Source organism: Rattus norvegicus, chromosome X (genome assembly GCF_021556685.1).
Source record: "Rattus norvegicus strain SHRSP/BbbUtx chromosome X, alternate assembly SHRSP_T2T, whole genome shotgun sequence".
Lineage (NCBI taxonomy): Eukaryota > Metazoa > Chordata > Mammalia > Rodentia > Muridae > Rattus > Rattus norvegicus.
Window position 1 is genome coordinate 58,009,458 of NC_141554.1, and position 17,601 is coordinate 58,027,058.

Sequence of the window (17,601 nt, forward strand, 5' to 3'; positions counted from 1 at the left end):
GATAAAGTAACTGTATTATACATTATATGGCTATAAGTTTATAGAAGCCAAGAAGTGGAATGTGGTGGTTAAAATGAAAATGGTCCAGTAGGTTATGTTTGAATTCTTGGTCTCCAGTGGATGAAACTGGGAAGAATTATGGGGTATAGCTTTATTAAAGATGTGTCACTTGGGGCAGATTTTGGGGGTTTCAAAATGTTCCCTTTCAACATCTCTTTCTGCCTTCTTTTACAAAATAAGGATGCAAGCTCGCAGCTACTGTTCCAATGCCATGCTCGCCTGCTACCTGCAACGATGGCCATGAACTCAACCTCTAAAATTAATTTTAAATCCCAATAAACTAAGATAGTCATGGTACACCAGCTTAAAATGAGTTACAGTAGCAGATTGATGGTGATCGTATCGCACTTCTTTAATCATGAAGGAAACAGTCTTTTCAAGATCTTTCGTTCAAATACGATGACATGTCCTTTTCTTAAACTCCAGACTGTGCTCACCTTGATTTACGCACTTGACAACATTTGATTTCTCACTACCAAATGAATGGGCTAAAATAGTTTTTGTTTTTGTTACATTTGAATTGATGATTGCATTCTTTTATGTCCTATCAAATGTAAGACATGCATTCATTGGTATTCACATTGTTCTACAAAAGGCTTTTTGTAGTGACTTTTCTTACTTATACCAGAAAACTAGACTTACAGTGCTGGAGGACTTTAATGCTTTTCTCCTAAAACAGACATTAAACTGTTGTTTTCAGGTATTATTTGTAGCTCTTTAGACTATTAAGAGAACATTTACGAATATACAAAAGATAATGCTGTCAAAGTCACTTTTTTGCCAAATGAGAATGACATTATTTAACTAAGAGAAAATACAATTTTTAAACACATTGTGATTTACTTATTTACTTGGGGGGGGTGACAGAGAGAAGACTTTAAAAAGGTGGAACTTGTAACTAGGAGAGGGAGACAAACTACATTCAACACAAAAGCACAAGGGGGCTCGTATTTGGCAGAAGTGACAAAGTAGATGACAAGTGTGACAATTAAACCCTGTTCTTTATATGTTAACCCAGACAAGCAAAAAAGAAAAATGGGGTAATGGCTTAGTGCCTCAATGAATAGCATTTTCAAACTGGCTTGGTATACTTAATGTGTGGGTTTTGCACCATTTTACACAATATGAGTTTGCAGTAATTGATATGTTCAGGATTTGATGTGCTTTAGTGATTTTTGTGTCTGTGTCTATGCTTTTAGTTTTGATTTTGTGTTTGTGTGGATGGTACGTGTGTGTGTGTGTGTGTGTGTGTGTGTGTGTGTGTGTGTGTGTGTGCAAATGCCTGTGGAGGCAATAGGATTGCATACATGTTCTGGAGCTAGAGTTACAGGCTCCTGTGGGTGGCTCAATGTGGCTGTTGGGAAAGTGAACTTGGGCCCTCGGTCAAACAGTTCATGCTCTTAACCACCACGCCATCTCCGCAGCTCCCAGTCAAGCATAATTTTCTAAGACTATAAGAAAATAACCAAAAATTTAGTTTTGTATTTACTAAAATAAACCTAAAATTAGAGGCCCAGTTTAAAAATAAACATAAGCAACCTATCTAGACTAATATATAAAGTGTTTGCAAGTGTAAGTAACACAATGGATATTAAAATAGTCCTTTCAATTAAACCCTTACTTGTTCATAAGTTACATGTTTCATGTTAAAATGTGGCACACTTATCCAGGAATCTGCAACTTGCTTTTCCACACATTCTAAATGCTTCCATTTGTTTCTAGACAGTGTCCTCATTTTCTTGCAAAGCTACACATTTTCTTGTGATTGTATTATAGTTTATTCATCTAATTGCTTTTTCATGTGTCTTTTGGTGATTTAAATTTTTTACAATAACAAAATTCACTTGTGAATGAATTATGTAACAGTTAAAAACTAATAAGATTTATCATATCTAATAATGGAGAATAAAGATTGATACAGTGGTGCACTTAGGAGGCTGAAGCAGGAGGATCACTCTGTGTTCACCTGAGTATGGTCTACATTAGAAGACAACACACACACACACACACACACACACACACACACACACACACACACACTCAGACACACTGTGATGGTTTGAACATACTTGGTTGAAGGAGTGGCCCTATTAGGAGGTGTGGCCTTGTTGGAGTAAATGTGGATTTGTTGGAGGAAGTGTGTCAGTGTGTAGGCAATCCTTGATGTCCTAGGTCAGGTTTCCCCCAGTATAGAAGAGACCCTCCTCCTAGCTGCTTGTGAAACAGCCTCTCCAGGCAGCAGTCAGATCAAAATGTAGAACTCTCAGCTCCTTTTCCAGCACCATGTCTACCTGGATGTTGCCATGCTTCCCAACACGATGATAATGGACTGGACCTCTGAAACTTTAAGCCAGTTCCAATGTAATTAAATGTTGTCCTTTATAAGAGTTGAGTTGGTTAAGGTGTCTCTTCATAGCAATGAAACCCTAACGAGGAACACAGGGGGTGGGGTGAGGGGTAGAAACAGAAAGACAAAAAGACAGAAAGAAAATGTAAAAGCTACTTAATTTTAATACTCCACAAGAAAATTTTAAAAAGACTTGACGCTCTTGACGTTGGGCATGGTGGCATATGTCTTTAATTCCAGCAGTTGGAAGAAACAGAGGCAGGCAGAACTCTATGAATTCAAGGCCAGCTTGGTATACATAGTGAGTTGCAGGACAGGCAGGACTACATAGCAAGACCCTGCTTCAAAAAAACAAGAATACCAGTGAAGAAGCATTAATGCACTATTTGTTTTATGGATCAATTGGAGAACAAAATGTGGAGATGTTGGCATCACCATGAAAGAGCAATAGTGTTAGCAGTCGTGTTCAGACCTCCTTGACTAACTCAGGTAGACAGAGGTGAGGCGAAAGATGAAGCCTACAGATATGTTGGTCTCAGCTAGAGAGACTCTACTGATAATGGCCTTGGGCCTCGACAATGGATTTTCTGAAAATGCTGAGGTAGAAACTGTTTAGTCTGTTCTATCTGAATGGTTAAAGGTGTTTATCATTCCAGAAACCACTTCTGCTGCTAATTATCTCCTCGGTGCATGTGAACAAGTGTTAAAAGGTGACTTGTGTCTGCTGAAACATCTCTGTTTACTGAACTTTCATCTGGAAATGAGAAATGCGAATAAGAAATAAGAGGTAAATTTATTTTAAGTAAATTTACCATTAATTGTCAATGGGTACAATTTCCAACATTTATAAATCTTCCATTTTGTAGAAAAGTTAATGTTATTTTAAAATTACTGGAACAGTGATTCACACAATTATTTACAATGAACTCAATCTGCCTTTGTAGAAATATAGTTAAGCTTAAAAGTGTCACTGCCATAATAATTTCACAGTACCTTTCTATATTTATGTCACTTAAGTGGCAGCTGTATCAGTAAAAATCCAGCAAATTCAATCATTAGGAGCAGCACAATCAGAATAAGAAATATAATCTACCATTAATTCCAAATAAAACTTTTTCTATTAATATATCAATATTTTCCATTCCAAAAGGACAAAACAAAATAATTAGAAGCATCATTTTCTTATTTCTTTACTATAAATCAAATTTTAAATTGATGTTAGGAAACTAGGTTAGTGAGTTATAACCAATAATTCTAAATATTTGAGAAGTTATTGGTTTCACTGGGAGGCATTTGCAATGATAGTTTTTTTTTTGCCAGTTATGACATTAAGTAGAGATAATTTTATATCATACCAGAAAATAAGAACATCTTATTAATTGGTAATAACATTTGGGAGATATTATTGGCTTTATTCACACATATTTTTCTACTTAGCTTTTGAATTTGATTAATTCCTCAATAGGAGCTCAAATATGGAAAACATAAATTCAAAGAAAAAATTTTATTTGGATTAGAATCATGTTTTGAGAAGAATATTTACTGTTACATTCCACAGTTACTTTTCTTCCAGCTGAGATAATTAAATGGTAGAATATAAGAAATATAGTTGAAATTACAATACAGTACATTTTATTTTATTGATACTGAATACATACTTAAATTTCAAATTCATGATAAGAAAATTTTTCTTCTGGTAAATAATATGCATAACCGTTGCCCAAAAATGTGTACAGCTTGCCCCCCTCAAATTTATATACATAGTAGTCCACTTAAGACCAGCCCTCTTATAACTTACTGAATATAATGTGCTCTTAATTTAAAAATGGGCTACCCTCAGCATATAAAATATATAGGTATGTATGTTATACATACAGAGTAAAAATATAAAAAGGAGGAATGAAAAAAAAAGCAGAAAAAGAAAGTATTCTATCTATCCCTGTAAGATCCAGACAGAAAGCCATGAAGCCATGACAATTAGTGAGACAGTGTAAAACACCTGAAAAATTTCAATTTTGGCAAACACTGTACAGAAAATGTCTAAGCAACAAGAATAGCAAGTTATTATCCAATAATGCTTTAGACGTTTCCATTGAAATATCCAGTGGTGTTGTGGTCTTCTAATATGTAGAAAAGACATCTGAGCTGTTAAAAGCAAACAAGCAGGAATCCACTCATTTTGAAGAGGTGAGTAACAACCCCTTCCTCAGACAAGTTTAGGCCAGCAGCATCTGGAATATACTGGATGACACATTTCAATGGACAGGATACAAATTCATCCTAGACCTTAAGGGGAATAGTATAGGGCATCATGAGAGTGGAGGCAGGGGTCAGTCCCAAAGGTCACTGACCCAATCTTAACTGTCAATATCAAAAAAAAATATTAAATGTTTCTGGAGGATTCTTTCTGCTGCATTTTCTTTGTTTCAAGGCATAGGTCTGCTTGGAGGATCATGCAGCGAGTGCTTTATGGGCAAAAATCAGAGTCTATGAATAGTATCATTAGATTATGAGACAGAATAGTCAGATTTTCATATCACGTTAAAGGGCTTGCATCTTGGGATTCTATGAGGTGGTATTATTTATGGGATACCTAAAAGGGGACAAAAACCATAACAGTCAATAAGGCATATATGCATTTCAGGAGTTAAAACAATAAAGACTATTCAATTATTTTAAGCTACAAATTCTATACTTTCTATGCAACAAATTCCGTTATTTACATATAATGCTTCATAGTTAAGAAGCAACAAATGTAACTGGGCCAACTTCAAAATTAGCAAATATTACCACTCTTGCTAACTCTTTGCTAAGGCAAAGTGGCTACTACTATTGAATCTCAGCCAATGTCACCAAAAAGAAAGCCTAAAGATGGTGACCGGAAAGGAAATCTATTTGTTTTGCTGTTTAATATATCATTTAACTTAGAGACACACTAGATGTCTCAATTTCTTTAGAGTTGGGAACTTTTCATGCTATCATAGTATCAAAGGAGAAACATAAAACAAAATCAATGAAGCTTTTCAGCTATTTTCCCCTTATCTTTTCTAGGTCGTCATATAGCAAAAATACTCAGGATAATAAAGTAATAGAACATTTTCTAAAACAGTAATTATTGGTGTAAAGTTAAAGTTCTCATGGCAAGTTGAGTTTCCGGTTAAACATTTCTCAGAAAGAGAAAGAGAACAAAAGTCTAATAATTCTGTTATGGTTTTGTAGACATGGCTTTAGCATATTAGCATCAATACCAAAATAAGCTGTTGTTAGTACAGAAGTAGGTGATTAAAAATTTTATTCTGAGTATGCTTAAGAATACAGGAAAAGGTAGGATAGTCTAACTTAAGTGGTTAAAAGTTTTATCCTGAGTATAATTGAATATGAAGAATACAGGAAAAGGTAATATAATCAAACTTTAAATTCTCATGCAAATAATTCAGTTGTATTACTTAAAATATAATCTCATATTGTGATGATAAAAAATTTGTTTCATATTTACATGATATTAAACCGATGATGCCAATGTAAAGAAATGCTTGTCATCTTTCCATAAGCAGATATTCCTTTACATGATTGAAGTTTATATTTTATATTTTAAACCAAGGTCAGACATCATCATATAAGATACAAGAATAACATCATTCTTTCTCTAAATATAAAGCTTGAAAAATAAAAACATGTTTCACTTTCATGGAAACTATGCAACAAGAAACCAATGCTTTCCACTTAAGGTAAGAATCAGAAGAAAAACTGAAGAATCATCAGAAGTAGCTTCTGAAATGACAATTATGTTTAAATTAGTACTAGTGGTACTATGCATTTCAGAACATGGTAAGCCTTTATTTTCATATATACATTTAATAGAAGCTAAAGCAAAGAATATTTCCATTTTATTTTAACCTGAATTTATTTAATTAATAATTTAATAGACTTCACAAATATATTCTTTTCACTAAAAGAAAAGTGACTGAGTTTTCGAGTTTTACAGAAACTCTTTTAAGAATGGATCTAGGAGGGCATACTGAGCAAATATTTAGAAGTCTCAAAAAATATATACACATTTAAAACCAAAATGGTTAATGTCATAATTACAATTTAATGCTCATCAGTCATTCTGAAATTCCTTTCAGTTAAAAATTAGCATTGGTCCTTTTTGGTTTTGGTTATTGCCGCAGCTGATAGCAGCATGAAGACCTTCAAAGAAATCATCGCCTAAAACTTTTGAAAATACTTAAGCAAAGTCATAGCCCTTAATTCTAACTGTCCCCAAAGATGAACCCATATAATTAATTGAGCCTTTAACTGATTTTCTGGGTTGTCAAACATAGGAAGAATCAATAACACTGTAAGCTTTCTGCAGAGTCACAAACACATTAAAGCTAACTAATCAAGTTGTCTATTTAAAGAGTAACTAACCTGAGATGTACCTTGCTCCGATTAACATTACCATGCTACTCACTATAAAAAAGCCCAAAGGCAGACTACAGAAGATACTAGGGTCACCTGTGGTCATCCAAGTAGAAGGGAATTCCAGTCAAGCAAACCAAAAGAGAGACACATAATTACAAATATTTATGTTAAGAATCACATGATAGCAAAACAAGTTATAAAAATAGCATATTCATCAAAGCTGGCAAAGAGTTATTACTTCAAATCAAAATTATAATCAATATCAAGGCTTATGAAAGTTAATATACAATACAGATAGCATGCCAGAAGTAGCCAAGAACATAAAACACAGAGCCCGGCATCAGTTTTCTACGGGCAAAGCCAAAGAGAGTCTATGAAGAGCTTTTTGGGAGGCTATTGGTTTGGGCTTTCTAGATTCTTCTCCCAGTAATAGTAAATGAGTAATGTAACTCACCCAAGAAAGGTTTTATTAATCTACTTTAGATGAGTTTAAAACTCTGTGTACATATAATTTTTACTAAATGTGTTCTTTGATAAATCCATATATACATGTATATATATATGTATATATATATGAAATACATTTTCAGCACTCTTAACCTTTAATAATCTAAATAATCACCATAGCCTCTCTAAGGCCTAGAAGCACTTCCTTCTCCATATACGTCTCTTTCAAACACTCATGTCTTTTTTATTTTAAACACTGATTTGGTCTTGTGTGCAAAACAGACTGGTGTAAAATGAAATAAATATGGAAGTACTGCCGAAAGGAAATGGTATAATAAAACTAAACTTTATTGATTACTGGAGAACATGATTGTACCTGTGACTAAGTATATGCATTGCACCTATCCTTCCCTTAAATTTAAAGATTATGTACCCATGGGCTGGCAAAATGGCTCAGCGGGTAGAAGTACTTCCTGTGCAAACCTGGCAACCAGAGTTGGATTCCTAGAACCCATGTGAAACTGGAAGGAGAAAAATCAACTGCAAAGTTGTCCTCTGACCTATACACATACATGTGCATGCAGGGACACACTCCTCTATACATGGTATATCTAAACTATTTTGCATGTTTAGGCTGTTAAAGATTGAGCCTAGGGCTTTCTAGCTATTCTTCCATACCCTAGAATATAAGGTAATGCCCAAGTGTTACAAAAATACAACCACTTTACAGGGTATCATTCAAATATGCCACATAAGGATTCTCCTGGTGTATTTTATGCTATGTGGTCTGAAGATAGTTGTTTCTATTTTATAAAAGGACTTTTTATCTCTCACCAGGTATTTCTTCCCCCCTTCGAAACTGGATTTTCAAGAAAGAGTTCAAGAAACCGTTTTCCCTATTCTGTTACTGTTACTTTTTTTTTAAGTGAAAGGCAAACATTTTTATATCCATATTTGTAGAGATCAACTTTTCCTAGATTTTTAGAATTAAAATGTGTAGTTCTCTTAAAGGAAGCTATTAGTTATAACTTACAATAGCTGATTTTTCTGATGCCCTTACAGTGAGTTCTGGTGCGATTGTGGCTAGGGACGTAGGATGCTTGCCTAGCATGCACAAAGCTCCAAAGTTCAGTTCCTCAATAGCACAAAAACTAGGTGGTGGCGATGGAGGCAGAATTGCGAAGTTCATGGTAATCCTGTACTACATAGTGAACTGGAGCGATCCGAAACTATATGAGACTGAGTTTCAAAAGGAAGAAAAGAAAAAGAGAACAACAAAAAGGGAGATTTGTGGAGCTCCTATCAATTTAGGTGGTAGCCATATAATGAAGCTCTATCTTTTCTAGTCACATGTTTATGGTACATAGGTACTCATATATTCATCTGTAATGAATTTATATTTTATGCACACTTATTATATAGTTGTGCAATTTATTCAAACCAATTTGAACTACTACAAAGTATTTGGTATGTTGCAAATCCAAAGCCAAGTCATTACAATAGGCTTGCTCTAAAAAACAATCAAACTCCTCCACTGGACAGGGTATAAATGTAAAATAAAAGCATTATCCAATAATGTCATCTATAATATTACCTATAATTCATATTATTAGTTATATAATTAATCATATTTAATATATTTTAAATTTGTTTACAATGCACTCAAATACAAATATAAACCAAATAATACATTTGCTTCAATACTAACAAACTCCTTTGGAAATTAAGTGATACAATATTTTTTCCATAAGTGAGATTAAACAGAGTGAGTTTCAAGGCAACAATTCTAGTACCTTTTTGCTTTTCTTAGGTTAGGGCTCTATCTGTATTGTTATTATCATAGAGCTTACACAGAATGTAAACTGCTATCATATAGTTTATATTATTTAAAGTAATAGAGCTAGCAAAACCTTAATTACTATTCTGAGTTAATTTTACAGCCACTAGACACAATTTTAATCCCACTAGACACAAAGCATTTCAATGATTTCATATTACTATTAAATGTTTAATAATCGGTATAAGTTCAACAAGAATAAACTTAAGACCTGGATCTGGCAGTGCAGACCTTAATACTGGCTTCTTAGTTGTCTGGATCAGGACAATTAGGAAGTTCAAGGGCTGGCTGGACTACAGACTGAATTTAAGGGCATCCTGAGCAGTTGAATGAAGCGGTACAGTTAACATTCTATCTTTAAGAGCTGGTGAAGAGAAAATGTGTATGTTAAGTGTGGGGGAGGAGGGAAGAAGCCAGGCTGGTTGTTTCATTAACAAAAAGTCAGCTAGTCCAAGAAATCAGAGACCCGACTTCACATTGCATCGATTTAGGGGAAGAAGCAAAGAAATCAGAGTCCACATGTGTTGTAGCTCACACAAAAACCAGGAGTGCGGTAGGAAAGTAGCACTTATGACCTATAAAAGTAATTGTCAAGCATAACTGCAGTCATAGCAAAAATAAGCTAACCTACCATCTTAGAAAAAGATGCCGAGCCTGGAGTGTGCATGAGACTTAGCAAACAGATATTCAGAAAGGAAAGAAAGGAGAAACAAGAAGCTCAGTCTCAAACCAAAAGCATATTACATTTATTTGGGAGTATAAAAGCCCAATTGGAAACACCCAGGGCTAAAACTCCAGCTCACAGTGAAGTAGAAGCCCCATGTATTAACGGTATAGACTTGGAAGCTGGGTAATACTTCACTTCTAAACTCTTCCTCAATAAAGTGCTATTCATTCTGCTCCATATCTTGAATTTTGATAAGGACTATATATAATACCGTGTCATCAAATTCAGCCTACAGCTATTTAAATCTGAACAGTTTACTAAACCTGAATACTTTCCTGCCTGAGTGATGGGGAAGCTAAGATAGTTCTTTATTTCCTGCTCATGGCATTTCTCAATTATAAAGCTTCCAACTTACTATATTTAGTTTACTTCCTCCTGTCTGGTTTCATAGGAATTCATATTGCATCATGGTTTACTCAGCCTGAGTACTTTGTGTAAGAGTCTGGACTCAGACCTGGAAGTTAAAATACCTCTCGATTGCTTTTAGTGGTGAAAACAGCCTCCCAGAAAGGTAGACATGATCAAGGAGAGGGAAAATAAAAGAGCCTAGTTGATTTTTTTCATTAACAAAGGAACCAGAAATAATAATTTTACTTTTGGAAAATTCAGGTACTCATTGACATGCCAGGAATAAATCAACAAGGAGTGATATGGCAGGCTGGTGTGGAAGTACACTTACTTAGGAACCTGTAAATTCCACTTCATATTAGAACTCTGAAGTGTTTCCAAAATGTAAGAAACTTTACACATAGCATAATGCTTTTCTTCAGAGCAGCCTGGCTTCGTATAAACAGCCATACACTTGAATAAACTAACACAGTAAGAAAAAGGCCCCTAATAAATAAATCTTGTCAGTAATAGCCAATGAAGAACAATTTACCACTTTCAGGAGATTGAGTTGTAACCCAACCAATGGACTTCATCACAGCTTTCTTCCAGGTGGAGTAACGGATTTCACTTTCTGAAATCAGAATTAGGAGAGACACACGTATGAGATGCAGATAATCAAGGTGCTCCAAGCACAATACTTACGATCAGTTACTCAGCGCTCCTAACCAACGCTTGCACGCATTAAACCAAAGCGAGGCTGTACTGGAACATAGACTTGAGAATATGCACCTGGTGGTGACTGGCAGTGAGTGAGAGTGTGTGTGTGTGTGTGGAGGGGGGTGGTACTGTGAAGCTGGAGGAATGATTTATAATTCAGTGTGAGGCTAGGGGAGATTGGGAGACAGGCTGCCTGCTATGAAAAAATGAACTATTCATAAGAAAGTGGTGGTGATTCCAAAGTGAAAATCCTGTTTGATTTGTTTTCTCTTCTTTTCTTGTGGGGGATGGGAGCAGGGCTGACATAGGCAAAGAGATGAATTATAATGTGGAAAAATCAGAATAGAAGGAGTTAGCAATTATAGGTTGTTTGTAAGGTTCAAATCATAACTGCCCCATCACCAACATCTTAAATGGGATTTTTTAAAGTTTTTTTTTATTAGATATAGTTCTTTTTTTTTCTTTTCTTTTATTGGGTATTTTCTCATTTACATTTCAAATGTTATCTCCCCTTTCCCAGTTTTCCCTCTGGAAACCCCTATCCCATTCCCCACTCCTGCTTCTATGAGGGTACTCCCCCACCCACCCACCAACTCCCTCCCCCCTACTCCCTCCCATCTCCCTGCTCTGGCATTCCCCTACACCAGGGCATCAAGCCTCCACAGGACCAAGGGCCTCTCCTCCCATTGATGTCAGACAATGCCATTCTCTGCTACATATCCAGGTGGAGCCATGAGTCCCTCCATGTGTACTCTTTGGTTGATGGTTTAGTCCCTGAGAGCTCTGAGGGGAGGTCTGGTTAGTTGATATTGTTGTTCTTCCTATGGAGTTGCAAACCCCTTAAGCTCTTTACTTACATTTCAAATGTTATTCCCTTTCCCAGTTTCCTGTCCATAAGCCCCCAATCTCCTCCCCCTCCCCCATACGGGTGTTCCCCCCATCCACCCCCCTTACTACCCTCCCCCCTTCATTCCCCTATACTGGGGGTCCAACCTTGGCAGGACCAAGGGCTTTCCCTTCCACTGGTGCCCCAACAAGGCTATTCTCTGCTACATATGCAGTTGGAGCCCTGGGTCAGTCCATGTATAGTCTTTGGGTAGTAGTTTAGTCCCTGGAAGGTCTGGTTGGTTGGCACTGTTGTTCTTATGGGGTTGCAAGCTCCTTCAATTCTTTCAATCCTTCCTCTAATTCCCCCCAAGGGGGTCCTGTTCTCAGTTCGGTGGTTTGCTGCTAGCATTGACCTCTGTATTGGACATGCTCTGGATCTCTCTCAGGAGAGATCTATATCCAGTCTCTTTCAGCATGCATTTTTTAGCTTCATCAATCTTATCTAGTTTGGTGGCTGTATATATATGGGTCACATGTGGGGCAGGCTCACTGCTCTAAACTTTGTTTCCATATCCCCTCCTATGGATTTTCCCCCTTTTAAGGAGTGGGAACATCCGCTTTTGGTCATCCTTCTTCTTGAGCTTCCTGTGGTCTGTGGATTGCATCTTGGGTAATTCGAGCATTTGGGCTAATATCCACTTATCAGTGAGTGCATACCATGTGTGTTCTTTTGTGATTGGGTTACCTCACTTTCTCTAATTCATTCCCTTTGTCTATAGATTTCATGAAGTCATTGTTTTTGATAGCTGAGTAGTATTCCATTGTGTAAATGGGATTTTTTAAGGTGAAAATCTATAATATTAAATGTACACAACAGTGAACAATGATGCTGCCCCATTATAGATGCAGAATCCTGCACAGGACTACTTAAACAAGCATATCTTCCTTATCACTTTATATTTTTTAGAGTTTTTCTCCTTCTGAGACAATGTTTTACTGTGTAGCCCTGGCTGGTCTAGACCTTGGTATATAGACAAGGCTGGCCTGAACTCACAGAGATTTGCCTGTCTCTGCCTCCCAAGTGCTGGGGTTAAAGCTGAGTGCCACCACACCTGGCTTTCCATTCTCACTTAACACAAACAACAACAAAACCCTAGGCTGACAAGCTGATTGACAAGGCGGGGCTTCATTCTCCTGAATAGTGCAGATGGGACCCATTTCATTCATTCATGCTTGCTCAGCAAAACCCAGTGTGTTTAGCAGCCAAATTTTGATTTTGCTCTATAACTTTTAAATGAATCTACGGGTAGAAATCTGCCCCCCTCCCCGACCTGAGGGCCATTTTCATTGTATTTCATTGAAAGTTTTGTTCTTTAATTATACCTTCAGCATTGATCTGAGGTTCGAACCGCTCCATTGTGACAGCTGACAAATCCTCAGGTTCAAGACTCCAGACACCAACCCCCTCTGCAGCCCCAGCTGCCATGGCAGCTCCTAGAGCAGTTGTCTCGGGCATGGAGGGCTTCACTGAGAGGAGAGAGCTATGTCAACAATTGTGTAGTTATATACGCCTGAAGGATCAGTTCTTCCCAAACCAACATTATTACGTCTAGGGTTTAAAGGAGTGAAGGGTTACTAACCTACTGGAATATACAGAATGTCTGCTTGTAGCTGCATAAGAATTTTATTGCTGGTCATTCCTCCATCTACCTGCAAATGGCTGAGTGGGATTCCACAGTCACGGTTCATGGCATCCAAAATCTTAAATAAAGCAAATATAATTAGCATCATGAAACTACTTCACAGTATCATGTCTAAAAATGACACATCCCTTCATACACAAACCTGGAAGTATTTCTCAAAGCCCAAAGAGTGACTGACATTGAGACATCTTAATTCTGTTCTTCCAAGCCCTCCTTGATCAGAAAAGGTCAACCTTTTCTGGACTCATACTTCTGTATTCATCCTACTATCCAGCGAGCTAAGCAATTCTATCTCACATCTTCATTTCCTGCCTTGATGTCTATGTTTGTGTTCTTTCCTTTGCCTAATACATACTACTACCCAGTCTTCTCTCTTACATAGAATGCCCAGTGGTTGGTGATAAATGTACTTAAACGATAATGATAGTTGGCAGGGGAGAGAGGGCACACTTGTATTTAGAGTAGTGTTTTTGCAGACTACATTTTTTCAATTGTAAACATTTTAGGTACTTGATAAATTTCAGGCGTAATAATAAATAATAATAATAATAAATATTTAATTCAAGAGTGGTAAGACAGGATCAGGCACACACACACACACACACACACACACACACACACTAGGTATATGTTCATTACCTCTCGGGTTTGAAAACAAACAGCTTCTAATGCAGCAAAAGCGATATGACATTTATTGGTGAACTGAGTGAGTCCACAGATGATCCTAAAAAGACACACAAAAATTTTCAGACTAGAATAGTATAAATAGGCCATGGTTTTCTTTTTCTTCCCCAACTTTTGGCTCCTACAGTGTTTTTGTCCTCTCTCTTGTGATGGTCCCTCACCCTTTGAGATAGGGGGGGTGTAGCTACCCCATTTACAGCAGAGCACTTTACTGACATTTATTTTCTGCACTCTGGCCAATTTGTGAGTCTCTGTACTAACTACCCCTTTTCCGATGAAGACTGAGAGCTAAACCCATCTATGGGTATAGAGACGCCTACCACTCTGCTGCATCCCAGCCCTGAGGTTAAGCCATTGAAAGTATGTCCCAAATACGTAAAAAGTGAATTCAATAGAGAGAAATGGAGGCAGGAAAGAAGATTGGATATATTCATTGAGTAGTTCAGAATGTCTGTATAGTGTTACTAATTACAGTAGAATGGTGGAAATATCTGAGATCTAAGAGGATACATGATATTAACACAAAAATCAAATCACATTCATTTACATGTTAGTGATTTGATCTACAATGTACAGGTAAAAATAGAAAATGATTACTCAGTTATTAACTAATTTAGTAAATAATCAAGACCCTACCAACATATACATACTGTCAATACTATTCCTTTCATTATTGCTCTTAATTTCTATTAGCAATTATTAGTTAAACTTAATGAGATTCATTATAACATTTTATATATTTACGTAATGCTTTCAAACATATTCAACTCATTACTGTCTCACTCCTAATAATCCTTTTTCTCTCCCCTTCTAGTTTCATGTCTTTTATCATCATTTACTTTTCAATTAATAAATAGTAGTCATATGTATTACTGTCGTGGTGTGTGATGTTTGGAGAGATGTATATAGTGTGATATCTGCCACCCCATGCATTTATCTTATCTTTGTAAAAGGAACATTCAATGTCCTCTTTTTCTGGCTGTTTTAAAATAGATAGTAATTTACTTGTACCAATAGACATACTTACCCTCTTGCACTAGGCTCCCAATAAGGTGCATATAACCCTGAAAATGCTGGAACAAAGTAGCAGCCATAAGAAGTACCTACTTCTTTAGCAAGTTTTTCTAGTATTATGGAGAAAGAAAAAAACAATATCAAAGCAATATCTTACTTTGTTAAATAAACATACATACTTTAAAATTTCGATCAGAACTTTTGATTTATAGTTCATTAATATCAAAGTGTTACTAATTACAGTAGAATGCTAAGAACATTTTCCCTACACTGAATGCCTCCCACAAACTGAACTGAGCTCAAGAAACCAAGGACCTGGATTCATTTACCTTTAGCCAGTTTAGGTCATTTCCATGTGTACGTGTGTGTTTTGTGTACATGGTGAGGGTGTGCATACATTTAAGGGCAGAAGTTAACCTTGGGGGTTGTTCCTCAGAAGATGTCCATCTTATTCATTAAGACAATGTCTCTCACTGGCCTAGAATATGACACAAAGGCAAGACTAATGCGCTACAACTTTCCAACCTTGGGATTAGAAGTGGAAACCACCAAGCTTGTTTTTTGTTTGTTTTGTTTTGTATTTTAATGTAGGTTCTGAGGACCCAACTCAGATCCTTGTGCTTGCATTTTAAACATTTTACTATTAAACTATCTCCCCAGCTCTATTTCTGTGATTTTTAAGTTTCTTGACTAGGAGATGAGGTGACCTCTCCTCTGTGCCTAACCAGAAATTTATTTCTGATGGTCTAATCTTCAGGCAAAGTTAAACAAGTAGATGAAAGTGTGAATAGCTGAGGTCAAGCTAATTACCCATAGGCTGAATGCAGCCATATTAACATTTAATTCATAAGTACCAGAGTTCTAATGTTCTTTCTCACCTGATAACACGTAACTACACTGCTTTACAGATTTGGGCACTCTCTGCTATTCAATTTTACGCGTCAGTAATTTTATGCCTGATCTTACCAGTTTATTAATAACTACCACAAATTATGTTCATTGATTGTGTAATAAATCTTCATAAAACAGGCTTTTCTGAACAAATCAAATTTATAAGACACAGCCACATAATTCATAGATCAAGTTAATATTGACACATTGTCGGGGTAAAATATTCACATTTTTTCATTCTTCTATAGTGGTTTTTTTTCTTTTTTGAAACTGAATCTCTCTATGTAGCTGTTGTTAGCCTGGAACTTGCTATGTAGACTAGGCTGGCTTGGAATTTACATAGATCCTACTTTCCTACTTCTGCCTTCTGATTAAGGGCTTTCTTTAGACAGTTTAACTCTTTACTAAAATACACTCACCAATTTCTTCAGAGGACTTAATAATTCCAAGGTTGTCTCTTAACCAGCGGATTACAGCACCAGCTATAGCTACAGAACCCTGCAGGGAAAAAGGCATCAAAGATAAAATGTGTGTCACCACTAGAAAGGGTATTCTCTATGTACGCTACTGTTTTTTTAATTGGATATTTTTTTTTACTTACATTTCAAATGTTATTCCCTTTCCTTGTTTCCTATCCATAAAACTCCTATCCCATCCCCCCTACCCCTTCTTCTATGATGATGCTCCCCCACAACCCCACTCCCGCCTCCCTGCCCTGACATTCCCCTACACTGGGGAATCAAGCCTTCATATCCTTGGCAGGACCAAGGGCTTTTCCTCCCATTGGTGCCCAACAAGGCCATCCTCTGCTACATATGCATCTGGAGCCATGGGTCTGTCCTGTGTAGTCTTTGGATGGTGGCTTAGTCCCTGGTGTATGCTACTTCTAAGTGGAGAACATTCAAGCAACTCAATTTGGGGATCCATACAAACATAAAAACTATGACTTCTAATACGAACAATTTTTCCTAGACCATGTTATGAATAGGGAAAAGAAGTGAACACTGCAGCATACTCTTGAAAATATCCCAATAGGTGGCCACCCATCTTTTAAGCAGATTGATCTTTGTACAATTTGGTAAGCTACTTAGGCATAGTGTCACCTATTAAAAAATCTTACACCATCCACAAAGCTACTCCAATGAGTCATACTAAAAATTTAAGTATGTTTTATATCTCTAGTAGCACAGAAAAAATATAAAACAAAAAACCAGCAAAGACACAAGTGATTATTCATATGTTATAGGAATAAGGCACGGGGTTAGATCCCTAGTATCCCTTCCACACTTAGCCAACGTCCAAGGGACTGGGAGGGAGAAATAAGAGTGAAAATATATAAATGTAGTCATATTTGCATCTGAGTTTCATTACTTAATTGCTATCTGATCTCAGATAAATTATATAGGCTTTTTGTATATAGTTCCATTTTTAACCTACAGAGTGTCAGTTACTATTACAATACTTATTTAAACAAACTATCATGACTCTTACTATTAAGAATACAAGTCAACGTTCTTACTAAACTAAAACACTAGCTTCACTGATCTTTAATCGTCAGTATCATATACTATGATTACATGTATATAGAATGTCGGTGATCAGTAAATCC

The 17,601-nt window shown here is 36.4% G+C and overlaps 1 protein-coding gene across 13 annotated transcripts in view; it reads right to left on the reverse strand.

Annotated features, from left to right (window-relative positions):
* Window positions 1–394: 394 nt before the first annotated feature.
* Window positions 395–17,601, reverse strand: part of Gk (glycerol kinase) — a 78,634-nt gene continuing 61,427 nt past the window's right edge. For 4 of the 13 annotated variants that reach the window (XM_087600833.1, XM_087600829.1, XM_087600827.1 and 1 more), the window contains 8 exons: window positions 16,412–16,490; window positions 15,115–15,211; window positions 14,043–14,127; window positions 13,341–13,461; window positions 13,084–13,227; window positions 10,706–10,786; window positions 6,821–6,907; window positions 2,554–5,000 (listed from right to left, as the gene is read on the reverse strand). In XM_087600833.1, coding sequence (XP_087456959.1) covers window positions 4,990–5,000; window positions 6,821–6,907; window positions 10,706–10,786; window positions 13,084–13,227; window positions 13,341–13,461; window positions 14,043–14,127; window positions 15,115–15,211; window positions 16,412–16,490 — 705 coding nt within the window. In that variant the 3' untranslated portion in view covers window positions 2,554–4,989. Of the gene's footprint in view, window positions 2,487–2,553; window positions 5,001–6,815; window positions 6,908–10,705; window positions 10,787–13,083; window positions 13,228–13,340; window positions 13,462–14,042; window positions 14,128–15,114; window positions 15,212–16,411; window positions 16,491–17,601 lie in introns of those variants that run through there. The other 9 variants (XM_087600838.1, XM_087600836.1, XM_087600831.1 and 6 more) reach the window with 3 other exon arrangements.